Source organism: Leopardus geoffroyi, chromosome E2 (genome assembly GCF_018350155.1).
Source record: "Leopardus geoffroyi isolate Oge1 chromosome E2, O.geoffroyi_Oge1_pat1.0, whole genome shotgun sequence".
Taxonomy (NCBI): domain Eukaryota; kingdom Metazoa; phylum Chordata; class Mammalia; order Carnivora; family Felidae; genus Leopardus; species Leopardus geoffroyi.
The window spans coordinates 48,357,810-48,370,960 of NC_059335.1; the positions used below are offsets into that span (position 1 = coordinate 48,357,810).

The following is a 13,151-nucleotide window of genomic DNA, read 5'->3' on the forward strand; positions in this document are numbered from 1 at the left end:
AAGCTGATGTGTGCCTCCGTCCACCCTGCTTTTGTAGGTTTGTGCCACAGCCAAGGAAGCCCACCAGTGCCCCCCTGTCCCAGGTGGAATCCATCCCAGTGACCTCAGCTTCTGCCAGCTCTCCAGCAATGCCAGTAACAGAGTCCCCTGAGATGGAGCTAAATGGTTTTGTTAAGTAAGTGCAAATGCAAGACTAGAATGGATTTTTTAAAATAACATTTTTTTTCTCTACCCTGACTTACATTCTCAAGCCCATCCCTTATTTATTCATCCAGCAGCTTACTGGTCAACAGTTTAGTGAGTGACTTATGTGTGCGAGGCCCTGGACTGTGCAGGTGGAATAGAGTTGAAAAGCATCTCTACTTTCAGGAGGTCATAGCCTCCTGATTCCTGGAGGACTAAGCCCTTCCTATCACATAACCTTCTCCATCTGTCCAGAGTCGGCAGCCAGGGTCAGGTCAAGGGTAGCAAGCAGAAAAGGATATGGCAGTTGGCCAAACAGTGTATCCTCACGATAAAGTGCTCCAGTAAATAATAAACCTTAACATTGAGCACTGGAGACACAGAAAATTGTCTGAAGCATTGCTAGAGCTTCCCAGAACTTTTTGTAATTTGGACATGGGCTTGGTAGGCCAGGAAAGAAGGGTTGGAGTCTGTGGAAAATTGACTAGCCTGATGCCCTATACTCCATGTTTGGGGACAGGGAGTAACAGAGCACTGACCAGCTGACCTCGTGAAAAAAGCATGCTTTGAGTGAGAACCCCACTTATCCTTTGGGGTACAGTAGAGGGAGAGAGGAAGATGGAGTGATGCTGTAGCTGAAGGCTGTGTCGGGATGGTTGCCAAAGGAGTGATTCTCCACATTTTGTTCAACTCCCCAGGACTATCCTCATGGATGAAGATGTCAGGCCTGAAGAAGGACAATACAAAAAAGCACAAGCACCCATCATGATCGTCTCTGATGTACGGTTTTCTCTCCATGGGATGGGTTAGCAAGCCGAGGGTCCTTCCTGTAAAACAAAAACAGAGCCAGGAGAAGTGACAAGTGCAAGGCTGGGGATTGGGTGGGATGAGGCTGTGGAACTTTATCCACATCACTTCCCAACCAAACACCCATAGAGCTAACACCCCCGTGAGAGCCAGACATCTCAGCACATATATTTTTCTCTATAATGAAGAAGCCAGTTACCTCTAAACCTTGGCATTCTTCCCAGCCCCCAGATAGAGGCTACAAAAGGAGAAAGATTTCTCTCCATAATTCCATAGTAAAAACAAAGGGGAAATCAAGGGAGTTTAAAAAATGCATACCCTTAAATTCTCCTTCTAGAAGGTTGGCCTAAGGAAATCATTGGAGATAAAAAAATTTATGTACAAAGATGTTTGTCACAACACTTTAGAAGTAGAATAAAAATTGGAAAAATAAATTACTGTATATCCATGACCATATACAGTCTTTTAAAATACAGTTTGACTCAGTAGTGGCAGAGCAGGGGGTAAGCAAGCATTTTTATATTTTGTAGGTAGGGTTATGAATTGACATCGCTTCTGTGGCATATAATTTGGGGAGTATATCAGAATTTAATGCACATTTCCACTGCTAGGATACTATTCTCCAGATCTGCCTTTACATGTGCATAGACATGGAACTCTCCTTGGACACTGAAGCTTTGTTGGTAAAAGCAAGAAAAATTGGAAACAACTTGACTCCACCAATAGGAGACTGACTTGTGTTTGCACAAGGCAATACTATAAAATCTTTTCTTAAAAAATGAGGAAGTTCTCTAACACTGACTTAAAGCAATCTCTGGTATATTAAGTAAAAAAATGTTCTATATTTTTAATTTTATTTTAATCCAGTATAGCTAATATACAGTATTATATTAGTTTTGGCTCTACAATATAGTGGTTCAACAAGTCTGAATATTACTTAGGGCTCATCACAGTAAGTGCACTCTTAATCCCTACGCCCTGTTTCACCCATATCCCCACCCACCTCTCCTCCGGTAACCATGTTTGTCCTCTGTACTTAAGAGTCTGGTTTTGGTTTGTCTCTTCTTTTAATTTGTTCATTTGCTTTGTTTCTTAAATTCCACGTATGAGTGAGATCATATGGTATTTGTCATCCTCTGACTGACTTATCTCACTTAGCATTATACTCTCTAGGTCCATTCATGTTGTTGCAAATGGCAAGATTTCATTCTTTTTTATGGCTGAATATTTTATTGTATGTATATACTACCTCTTCTTTACCCATTCATCTATCAGTGGACACTTGGGCTGCTTCCATAATTTGGCTATTGTAAATAATGCTGCAATAAAAATATGAGGTGCGTATATCCTTTCAAATTAGTGTTTTCATATTCTTTGGGTAAATACCCAGTAGTGAAATCACCAGATTATATGGTAATTCTATTTTTAATTTTTTGAGGAACCTCCACACTATTTTCCACAGTGTCTGCACAATTTTGCATTCCCAACAACAGTGTATGAAGGTTCCTTTTTCTCCACATCCTCGCCAACACTTGTGGCTGATTATGTTTTTTATTTTAGCCATTCTGATAGGTGTGAGGGGATACCTCATTGTGGTTTTGATCTGCATAATTGATGTTGAGCATCTTTTTGTGTATCTGTCGGCTACATGTTCTATTTTTTAAAAGTATTTTAGATAATGCTTGTGAAGAATATTTATGGAAATGCAGCACTCCTATAAACTGACAGATCAGAATACAAGTACATACCCTTATATAAACACATTGTACACACACATACATATGTGTGTGTGTGTATAGTATAAGTAATTTATTTGTATTTCTCTCTTTGAAGTTTTCTATATTTTCCAATTTTTTTAGAATATATGTATGTATATAAAATACCTTTAAATGTTAATTTTCTTTTTCTGTTTTCAAAGAGGTTTGTCATAGAAGAGTCAAGAATACAGAAAACTGAAAGCAAAAATCCTTACAATGCCACCATTTATGAAAAAGAGCCACTGAGGGATGCCTGGGTGTCTCAGTTGGTAAAGTGTCTGACTTCAGCTCAGGTCATGATCTCACAGTTCATGAGTTTGAGCCCTGTGTTGGGCTCTGTACTGACAGCTCAGAGGCTGGAACCTGCTTTGGATTCTGTGTCTTCCTCTCTCTCTGATCCTCCCCCACTTGTGTTTGCTTGCTCTCTCTCTCTCTCTCTCAAAAATTAATAAACATTAAAAAAATTTTTTTTAATTTAAAAAAATAAGAAAAAGAGCCACTGAAATTTTAGCAAACAACCTCCCAGTAACTCTATTTGCATACACAAATCTCTGAATGAATTTACACACGCTTGTACCTTCAGGTGTGATACATGAGCATATGTCATTTTACATAAATGGAACTGCTTTTTCACTCAGTAATATGTGGCGCATATGATTCCTGATCCCTAAATATACATATACTGCATCATCCTCCATGGACAGAGGACCCACACACACTCCATTTATTTATTTATTTAAGTTTATGTATTTATTTTGATAGAGACAGAGACAGAGTGCGTGGGGGAGGGGCAGAGAGAGAGAGGGAGAGAGAGAAAATCCCAAGCGGGCTCCGCACCACCAGCATGGAGCCCAACGCAGGGTTTGAACTCACAAAACCACGAGACTATGACCTGAGCCGGAACCAAGAGTCAGACGTTTAATCAACTAAGCCACCCAGGCGCTCCCCACACATACTCCATTTAAAATAATCCCCTATTGTTAAGTTTCTCAGGATCCACATAAGAGTGAAAACATGTGGATCCTGAGAAATTTAACAGAAGACCATGGGGGAGAGGAAGAAAAAAAAAGGTTAGGGAGGGAGCCAAAACATAAGAGACTCTTAAAAACTGAGAACAAACTGAGGGTTGATGGGGGGAGTGGGAGGGAGGGGAAAGTGGGTGATGGGTATTGAGGAGGGCACCTGTTGGGATGAGCACTGGGTGTTGTATGGAAACCAATTTGACAACAAATTTCATATTAAAAATAAATAACCTTTAAAATATAAAAAATAAAACTTTAACAAAAAGATAAAGTAAAATAAAATAATCCCCTATTGATAGACATTTAGTTTGCTTCCAAAGTTTTGCTACTGTAAGTAATGCTACAGGAAACATCCTTGTGCATATATTTTGGGCATTTGTCCAGTTCTCTCCATAAGAAAAAAAATGTACTATTTTTTAAGGTATAGACAACATACATCAATTTTCTGTCACTGGTGGGAGGAGCACATTGATGAACCGTTGTGAATGCTTACTAGCGTTTCCTCATGCCTCTGATTTCTAGGGATTAAGTTTTAACTCTGCTGAAACTGAAAGAATAAACCCAAACCAGAGCCAGGTGGAGTTTCAGGAACCCCCATGGAGCTTTGAACGGGAAGAAATGCTTCCCATTGGGGTAGAAGAAGTAAGTAACACCTCATGGGCCCTAAAGTCAGATGATACTAACTCTTCTCACTGAGCACCTGCCCCAAGTTAGAAATCTAAATCCTGCCGGGCCAGTTTTCCCCCCGCATTACCATCAGGTATGTCCAGGGTTCTGGGCTAGGCACCTTTCATGGAGTCAAACAAGTTAAAGTCAGGAATTAATCTGTAAGTTGACTGAAGTTTAACCTACCCTCTGCAGGCCCTTCATCCTGATTGATGCTCTCCTACAGAATGACTTTCTCTGCAGGTGTTTGATATCCTGCCCCTATATGGAGTGCTGAAGCCGCATAGTAGCCACCAGATATCGTTCACCTTCTACGGACACTGTGACATCATTGCACAGGCTAAAGCCCTGTGTGAAGTAGAAGGAGGGCCCACCTATGAGATCATGCTGAGGGGAGAGGCATCCCTGGTCAACTACTCCTTTGACACCAAGGATATTAACTATGGATTACAGGTATTGCCGACCACAGGGAGATTTCCTGGTTTTGCCTTAAACATGGCACATACTCCTGTGCTCTAACCTGTCCTAGAGCCCCGGATCATCACCGTCTCAGCACTACCCCTAACCTTGATTCCTGATCCACTTCCCTAACCCTAATCATCCCACTGCCAACTGTTTGCCAGACTTTTTCACTTGCTTTTCTGTCTCCTGAAATTCAGCATGTTAGACACTAAAACTTGCATCTTCCATCTCAATCCAGAAGCCCATACCAACCTCTCCGTTTCTTCAATAGCGCTACCACCTTCTCTGTCCCTTGAGTTTACAGTCTCCAAGCATTTTCCACTACACGCTTCCTTTTTGCCTCCCCATATCCTGCAAGCATCCAGGTTAGCTAATTCATCAAGCAGGATCCCTCTGTGTTGGTTTTCCCTTCCCATGGCCACTGCAGTTGTCACACCACAGGGGTTCATCAAGCCATTACTAAGATATTACAGCAATTCTTCTCAAACCATAATGTGCATACAAATCACCTGAGAATCTTGTTCCAGTGCAGATTCTGATTCAGTAGGTCCTGGGTGGAGCCTCAGAATCTGCGTTTCTCCCAAGCTCCCAGGTGATGCCAAGGACTCCACGGAAGCAAGGGGTTACACCGCATTCGGGGCTTTGGCCACTAACCCATCTAAACAGCATTGCCGCATAGATTTTCCCCAAATTGCATTTTCATCCTGTCAACCCTCAACAATTAGCCCCAGCAGCATTTAGGAAGCAACTTAGTATTGAGAAAAGAGCATGGTTTTGCTGTCAGAAAAACTGGGATGGTATCCCAGTTTTACTTCCTACTGACTATGTAGCATATCACCTGACATCTCCAAGCCTCAGTACCCCTCATCTATCAGCTAGGAATGGGGTAGCAGTACCTAGCTCACCAGGTGCTTGTGGTTATTAAAGTGCCGGGTCAATACTGTGCATGGGTCAGAGAAGGCCTCCAATCGTGAGTCCCTTTCTCTGTCATCCATTGGATCAGAACCAAGCTCCTCCACCTGGGTGAGGGGATCCTAAGCCCCTCTATTAACTGATGTCTCTTACACATTAAATTTGGTTTCTCTTAGTTTCTCACTGTAGGCCATTCATCCCTTTGTGGCCAAACTGGTTTACCCACTGACCCTAATACATCCCAGTCCTTCTTGCCTCAATACTTCCTTTTATATAATCCCTCTCATCCTCCACTCTGCCAACCCCAAATCTACACATACTGTAAGATTCAGTTCAGCTCTATCCTTTAGTTATCTTTTTCTTACCTTGCATTCTCTTGGCATTTAAATATATTCTTTGCCATAATATAATGCACATTCTAATTTTTGATTTGGAATAATTATTGATTCTATGTCTGTACATCTTCTTTTCCCAATTAGATTTTGTGTTATGTACTCGGAACTGTATCTCTACCAAATTTTAATGGAAGTCAGACTCCCATTGTATAGCTACTGCATGGATAATTATCGAATTGTGGGTGTGCATGTGTGTTTATAGGTTAAAAATTGTGCCTAAAAGCAAATTCACCCAACACCTTTTGAGACTTTGTCCACTGAGTTGACCAAATACAATTCCCTTTCATTCCTTATCTCCAGGGTCTTCTGTTTTGGGTCAGCTCAGAGTGTATTCTTTGAAGCAGCCAGTCCTTGCCCTATCTTATCCTAAGAACCCCTGAAGTGGCCTTATTTTGTGGTTATTGGGCCTGCTGTTCAGCTGCTGAATTGTGTCAGTAAAATCTCAGGAAAAAGAACATGTCTTGCCTACTACTCCCATGTCTCTCCATATGAATGCAAAAATTTTAATTCTAGACTCAAATCTTATCCAAAAAATAAACAAATAAACATTGGCATAGGAAAGCTTAATTTTGAGATCCTCTGTCATGAGTTCTTTGTGGTGAAGAAACTGAGGTGCAGAGAGTTAGAACACCCCACACACAGCTCTACTAACTTAAACTCGTTGCTAGAAGAGCTAACAAAGAGCCAGGTTTCTGGCGTCCAGTGCTCCTCCAGCTCCAGAGGGCACATTTTGATGCTACTGAAATGTGGATTGGATTGGCCAGTGTCTACACCAGGAAAGATGAAATCTGTGTGTGTGAAGTGTATTTGTCCTCCCGCCTTTCCCAGGATGATAGCAGCATCCCGAAGGGTAGCTGATAGCTGTCACTCTTCTTCTCCTCTCAAGCTGTTTGACCACGTCACAGAGAATGAAATCACGCTGAAGAACACTGGGAAGGTTGGCTTTGAGTTCAAGGTTCTGACTGACCCCCTGTCTTCGCCAGACAACCTTCTGCCTGGAGTGCCCCTAATCGTGCCCATCTCAGTAAGTGGCCATGTGACAGTGGTAGGAGGGACCCAAGTTCAAACCTGGAAGCTTGTAGCCCTATGGCACATGATATTACACTAAACATTCATTGTCAGGATTATGGGTGTGATTTTTTTAACTAAAAATAGTTATCATAAACCTAATAATAATAATAATAATAATAATAATAATAATAATAATAAATCCAAGCACTTTACTCATTTATTAATCAAGTATTAATTGAATCCTGCATTAGCCAGGCACCATACAGGTACCAGGGGCTCCAGTGTGAACAAGACAATATAGCCCCATGGATTTTTTTTCACAATTATAAGAATGGTTTATTTCCACTTCTGTCATCACACTTCCCTTCTAAGTCCTTGAAGCCAAGGGCCTCTTCTCCACTTGCTTTTATTGATCCCTTTTTAAAATACAGTTTTATTACACATGTATGTATCCTTAAACAAAGTGCTTTTAGTTTATTAATTTACGAAAACTTTTAAGCACCTACTATGACCAGGCATTTTTCTAGCACTGAAGATAGCATAGCATAGTAAACAAAACAAATATACTTGATCCCAAAACTTGGAAAGTTTGTTTTATGGGATTTTATTTTATCTTGAGTTTTATGAAAATGGCATCAGTAATGTAATCTTGTGCATTTTGCTTTTTTCATCCAGTATCGTGTTTCTAAGAATGGTGCACATTGTCACATGTAGCTATAGTTCATTTATTTTCATTATCAAATAATATCCCTTCTATAACTATATTGAAAGCAATTTTTCTTTTTCCTGTCAAAGCATTTGGGATTTTTTCTCGTTAAAATTTGCTGTTAGAAACAATCCTGCTACAAATATTCTTGTACCTGCCTCCTGATGTACAAATGGAAGCATTTTTCTTAGGGAATTTTCCTAGGAGTGAAATTTCTGGGTCATGGACTATGCAGATGTTCAATTTGATAAGACAGCGCTAAAACGTTTTTCACAGTGTGTTTTTCCCCATTGGTATTCCCAACAGATGTAAACATACTCTCACAGAAATTTAGTAAATTTTGTCAATATGTGTTTTAAAAAAATTTTTATTATAATCCTAGTTTCATTTCCCTGGTCACTTATGAGGATTAGCACCTTTTACTGCATTTATTTGCCATTCATATGTCCTCTTTTTATGAAATACCTGTTCACATACCCTACCTATTTTTTATTGGTTACTTGTCATTTTCTCATAGCTTCATAAGATGAATCTTGGGTGAGGGGTGTGAATAGAAAATAATCAGCATAAGAGGCCAGTGGAACTATCTAGTTCATTAAATCTCCAGAAGCAGGAGTCCATTGTAAATATTAACATTCTGGTCTTTCTGCTATGTAGGGTTTTATCAGCGCACATAAAGAGCAGGTATTGAAGGTTTACTACTTACCTGGAGTACCTGAGATCTTTCAAAGGAGTTTCCAGATACAGATTGCCCACCTGGACCCAGAAAACATCACTCTGCGTGGTGAGGGAATCTTTCCCCGAATCAGCCTCGATCTCCCCAGGAAACTTCAAGGTATTACTACCTACTATAGTATTTTTCCACTGGGGAACAAAAGGTACATTTTAGCTTTGCTTATTTGAAGGCTGATTGGTACTCACATGATTTGTTTGGTACTCACTAAGTTCCTGTGTCATTCCTCATTTCGTAAAAAAAAAAAAAAAAAAAAAAAAAAAAAAAAATTCGAGTTGAAATTGATTTGGTGACCTGTATTTAATGAGACAGGATGTGGTCCATAGAAGTCCCAAATTAAGACCCCTGGCCAATTTTGCCATCACTGAATTACATATAGAGAGATCAGAAAGTTGCACTTCCAGAAGCCTTTTCTTCCAGCACACATTTCTTCCAGCTGTAATCTCTCCCTGAATTGTCCCTACCCGTGGCACACTCACAGATGACCGCTGAGAGGCAAAGGCTGATCTTACTCCAAGGAGTAGCATTTGCAAAATATAAACTGTACACAAAGGCAACCAAGGTTCTGACCCCTTCCTTATTTTGGCATTACAAAGTTTGGGGGCTAATTCAGACTTTTATTAGTTGTCTGCGCACATGCTTAGCCAAGGTTTTTCTGGTAATATCTGGTCCCTGGAGCCATCCCTCTGTATCAGAAAACTTCTATCTTGGCAAATCCCAAAGCTCAGCTGAGCAGCTCTCTTGGCCATGGACTCTCTGGCTCTTTCTTCCTGACATGGGATATAAAACAGAGGGTTAAGACAAAGGTCTCACTCTTCTTTGTAACTCCTTTGAGCTCCTTGAAATCTGCGTTCCACAGACAGCTTCAGACTAAGCCTTCACACTGAGCCTTTCCTCCACCCCTGATCCCCAAAGTCACTGGCTCACCTACTGATGATAATTCTTTACATCCTAATTGCTCCCTGAAACTACAACACAAATATTAGTAAATCTAACACCATGTTACACTCTACCATCTAGGGTTCCAACCAGCCAGAAGTTAGTCCAGCTCTCAAAGTCTTTGCCACTTGGTTGAAAACCAGGGGCCCTGATGGCAGTAGATATGTTTGGCCAGCAGAGGGCTTTCCAAGAATTGAGATCTGAATACTGTTAGTTCTGAATACTATCCGTTGGGTCTCCTGTGCTCCCATTCATCACAAGTACAGTGCTTCCTATGGCTCCATAGTGGGCACTTTATTTCTCTGCCTACCTCGTCCCTCTAGCATTCAAATTTGCACTGGCTTACTGGTGAACATGAGTGTCTGAAATCTTTCCCCTGATTGCCTGCATTCCTGATTTGGGGGACTGGAGCTTGTTTAGTTACAGTTAGAGTTGCAGATATAGTCCTTTTGCTTACTGAGATTTAAGAAACATGCGAAGTCACTTAAAGGATGACCGGCCATGTGGGTGTGTCCAGCACAGAGGGGGCTCCCAGGTCATGCAGCATTCAGTACTAGAGCCAGGACAGCATCGAGGAAGCCGCGATCTGGTTGATAACCCAGTGCGTGACTTAGGATGTTGCTGCCATCAAGTTCTTGTGAACCAACTGTTAGCTCCCTAAAGCATAATCTCATTAAACTCAGTGGGGTCTCTGCTACAAATTGAACTCAGTCACAAGCTATGTCACCCTCTGAGGCAGAGAAAACATGACAGGTAAAGCACGAAAAAGTTCACGTCCCTTCTGACTTTATGGACCCTGAGCTGACAGTCTGTGTTTTAGGCATGATTCATATATTTTTAATCATCCTGATTTCTTTCTCCTTCCAATCCCACAGGAAATGAAAAGTATGAAACCTTCTTGAATCAGGCCAGAAAAAACCTAGAAAAAGAGTACAACAACTATGAAACACTTGACCACTTAGAGATAACTGAGGAATTGCCTGAGGATGAATCTTCTGAGGTAAGATTAGTTTCACCCTGCACAGAATGAATGTAGGAGGAGAATGGTAGGTACAAAGACCCAGGGGCAGGAAGGTCATGGTCTCTCTGAGGAACAGAAAGGAGAAGAAGCTAGAGCTAGAGCAAAGAAGGGAGAGAGGTAAGGAGCCCCCTAATGAACCTATTAAAGGGTTTTGAACTTTATTCTGAGGGCAACAGCAAGTTAGTGAAGTGTTTCAAGTGGGGCCTGGGGTAATCAGAATTGCATCTTTAAAAAATCTCTCTGGCTGCCTTGTGAAGCCCTGAGAAGCTCTCAGGGGTTTGGGTTGCGGTGTGTGTGTGTGTGTGTGTGTGTGTGTGTGTGTGTGTGTATGTAATAAGGATAGATGTGCTGAGATGTGCTCAGTTTTTAAAAGCTGATGGAGTAACTCTAGATGAGAGATGGCGGTGGTGTCAACAAGAGTGATAACACAGGAGGTGGAAAGAATCGAGTAGTTTCAAGAAATACTCCGGATTGGAATGGTCAGTGATTAGGGATTGGTTGGATGTGGGGGTGGAGCAGAGGTGACCCCTACCTCAAGTGTCTTGCTTGATGGACAAAGTAAGGAGGAGGAGAAGTGAGATGGGAAACTCAGGAGGAAGAGCAAGTTTGAGGGGAGAGGAGGAAGGGATCTGAGTTCCGATGGTTTGTTATTACATCCGAGATTTCTGAGCATCATCCAAGTGAGGTTCCCATGGGGAGCTGGCCCCATGGGCTAGAGAGCTGAGGAGAGAGGCTGGAGAAAGTGCTGTGAGTCACCAGATGGCCATTGTGATCACAGGGAATGGTGAGATTCCCTGGGAAGTGTACCGAGTGAGCAGGGTAGATTCAGAATAGAACCCTCTGGTCGCCAACAGCTAAGTGGGGGAGGGGGCAGCCAAAGAGGTTCAGCATGGTGCCTCCAAGGTGGAAGCCAAGCCAACAGTTGGTCTCTCGAGGCAGAGCGGCCCAGCTTGTAAATAGAGTCAGCCCTCCCCCAGTGGGAAGTGAAAGCAAAATCCCCAAATCCTCCTTCACCCCTCCCTGATATTCTTCTCTTAATAGTCCATTCTTGACCATAAAGCCTGCTTTCTCCCTGTGCTCATCTTTATTTTATTTTATTTTATTTTATTTTATTTTATTTTATTTTACTTTTATTTTTTTAATATATGAAATTTATTGTCAAATTGGTTTCCATACAACACCCAGTGCTCATCCCAAAAGATGCCCTCTTCAGTGCCCATCACTCACCCTCCCCTCCCTCCCACCCCCCATCAACCCTCAGTTTGTTCTCAGGTTTTAAGAGTCTCTTATGCTTTGGCTCTCTCCCACTATAACCTCTTTTTTTTTTCCTTCCCCTCCCCCATGGGTTTCTGTTAAGTTTCTCAGGATCCACATAAAAGTGAAAACATATGGTATCTGTCTTTCTCTGTATGGCTTATTTCACTTAGCATAACACTCTCCAGTTCCATCCATGTTGCTACAAAGGGCCATATTTCATTCTTTCTCATTGCCACGTTGTACTCCATTGTGTATATAAACCACAATTCCTTTTTTTTTTTCAACGTTTATTTATTTTTGGGACAGAGAGAGATAGAGCATGAACGGGGGAGGGGCAGAGAGAGAGGGAGACACAGAATCGGAAACAGGCTCCAGGCTCCGAGCCATCAGCCCAGAGCCCAACGCGGGGCTCGAACTCACAGACCGCGAGATCGTGACCTGGCTGAAGTCGGACGCTTAACCGACTGCGCCACCCAGGCGCCCCATAAACCACAATTCCTTTATCCATTCATCAGTTGATGGACATTTAGGCTTTCTCCATAATTTGGCTATTGTTGAGAGTGCTGCTATAAACATTGGGGTACAAGTAGCCCTATGCATCAGTACTCCTGTATCCCTTGGGTAAATTCCTAGCAGTGCTACTGCTGGGTCATAGGGTAGGTCCATTTTTAATTTTTTGAAGAACCTCCACACTGTTTTCCAGAGCGGCTGCACCAGTTTGCATTCCCACCAACAGTGCAAGAGGGTTCCCATTTCTCCACATCCTCGCCAGCATCTATAGTCTCCTGATTTGTTCATTTTGGCCACTCTGACTGGCGTGAGGTGATATCTGAGTGTGGTTTTGATTTGTATTTCCCTGATGAGGAGCGACGTTGAGCATCTTTTCATGTGTCTGTTGGCCATCCGGATGTCTTCTTTAGAGAAGTGTCTATTCATGTTTTCTGCCCATTTCTTCATGGGATTATTTGGTTTTTGGGTGTGGAGTTTGGTGAGCTCTTTATAGATTTTGGATACTAGCCCTTTGTCCAATATGTCATTTGCAAGTATCTTTTCCCATTCTGTTGGTTGCCTTTTAGTTTTGTTGATTGTTTCCTTTGCTGTGCAGAAGCTTTTTATCTTCATGAGGTCCCAATAGTTCATTTTGCTTTTAATTCCCTTGCCTTTGGAGATGTATCAAGTAAGAAATAGCTGCGGCTGAGGTCAGAGAGGTTTCTCCCTGCTTTCTCCTCTAGGGTTTTGATGGTTTCCTGTCTCACATTCAGGTCCTTTATCCATTTTGA

At 41.8% G+C, this 13,151-nt stretch overlaps 1 protein-coding gene across 16 annotated transcripts in view; it reads left to right on the top strand.

The window, feature by feature from the left end:
* Positions 1 to 13,151, top strand: part of HYDIN (HYDIN axonemal central pair apparatus protein) — a 430,150-nt gene that overhangs the window by 291,143 nt on the left and 125,856 nt on the right. For all 16 annotated transcript variants that reach the window (XR_006702763.1, XR_006702764.1, XR_006702765.1 and 13 more), the window contains 7 exons: positions 38 to 175; positions 882 to 963; positions 4,292 to 4,411; positions 4,679 to 4,888; positions 7,091 to 7,228; positions 8,579 to 8,756; positions 10,469 to 10,593. Coding sequence is in view for 13 of the 16 variants with exons in the window: in XM_045443449.1 (XP_045299405.1) it covers positions 38 to 175; positions 882 to 963; positions 4,292 to 4,411; positions 4,679 to 4,888; positions 7,091 to 7,228; positions 8,579 to 8,756; positions 10,469 to 10,593 (991 nt within the window). In the remaining 3 variants the exon portion in view is untranslated. The remainder of the gene's footprint in view (positions 1 to 37; positions 176 to 881; positions 964 to 4,291; positions 4,412 to 4,678; positions 4,889 to 7,090; positions 7,229 to 8,578; positions 8,757 to 10,468; positions 10,594 to 13,151) is intronic.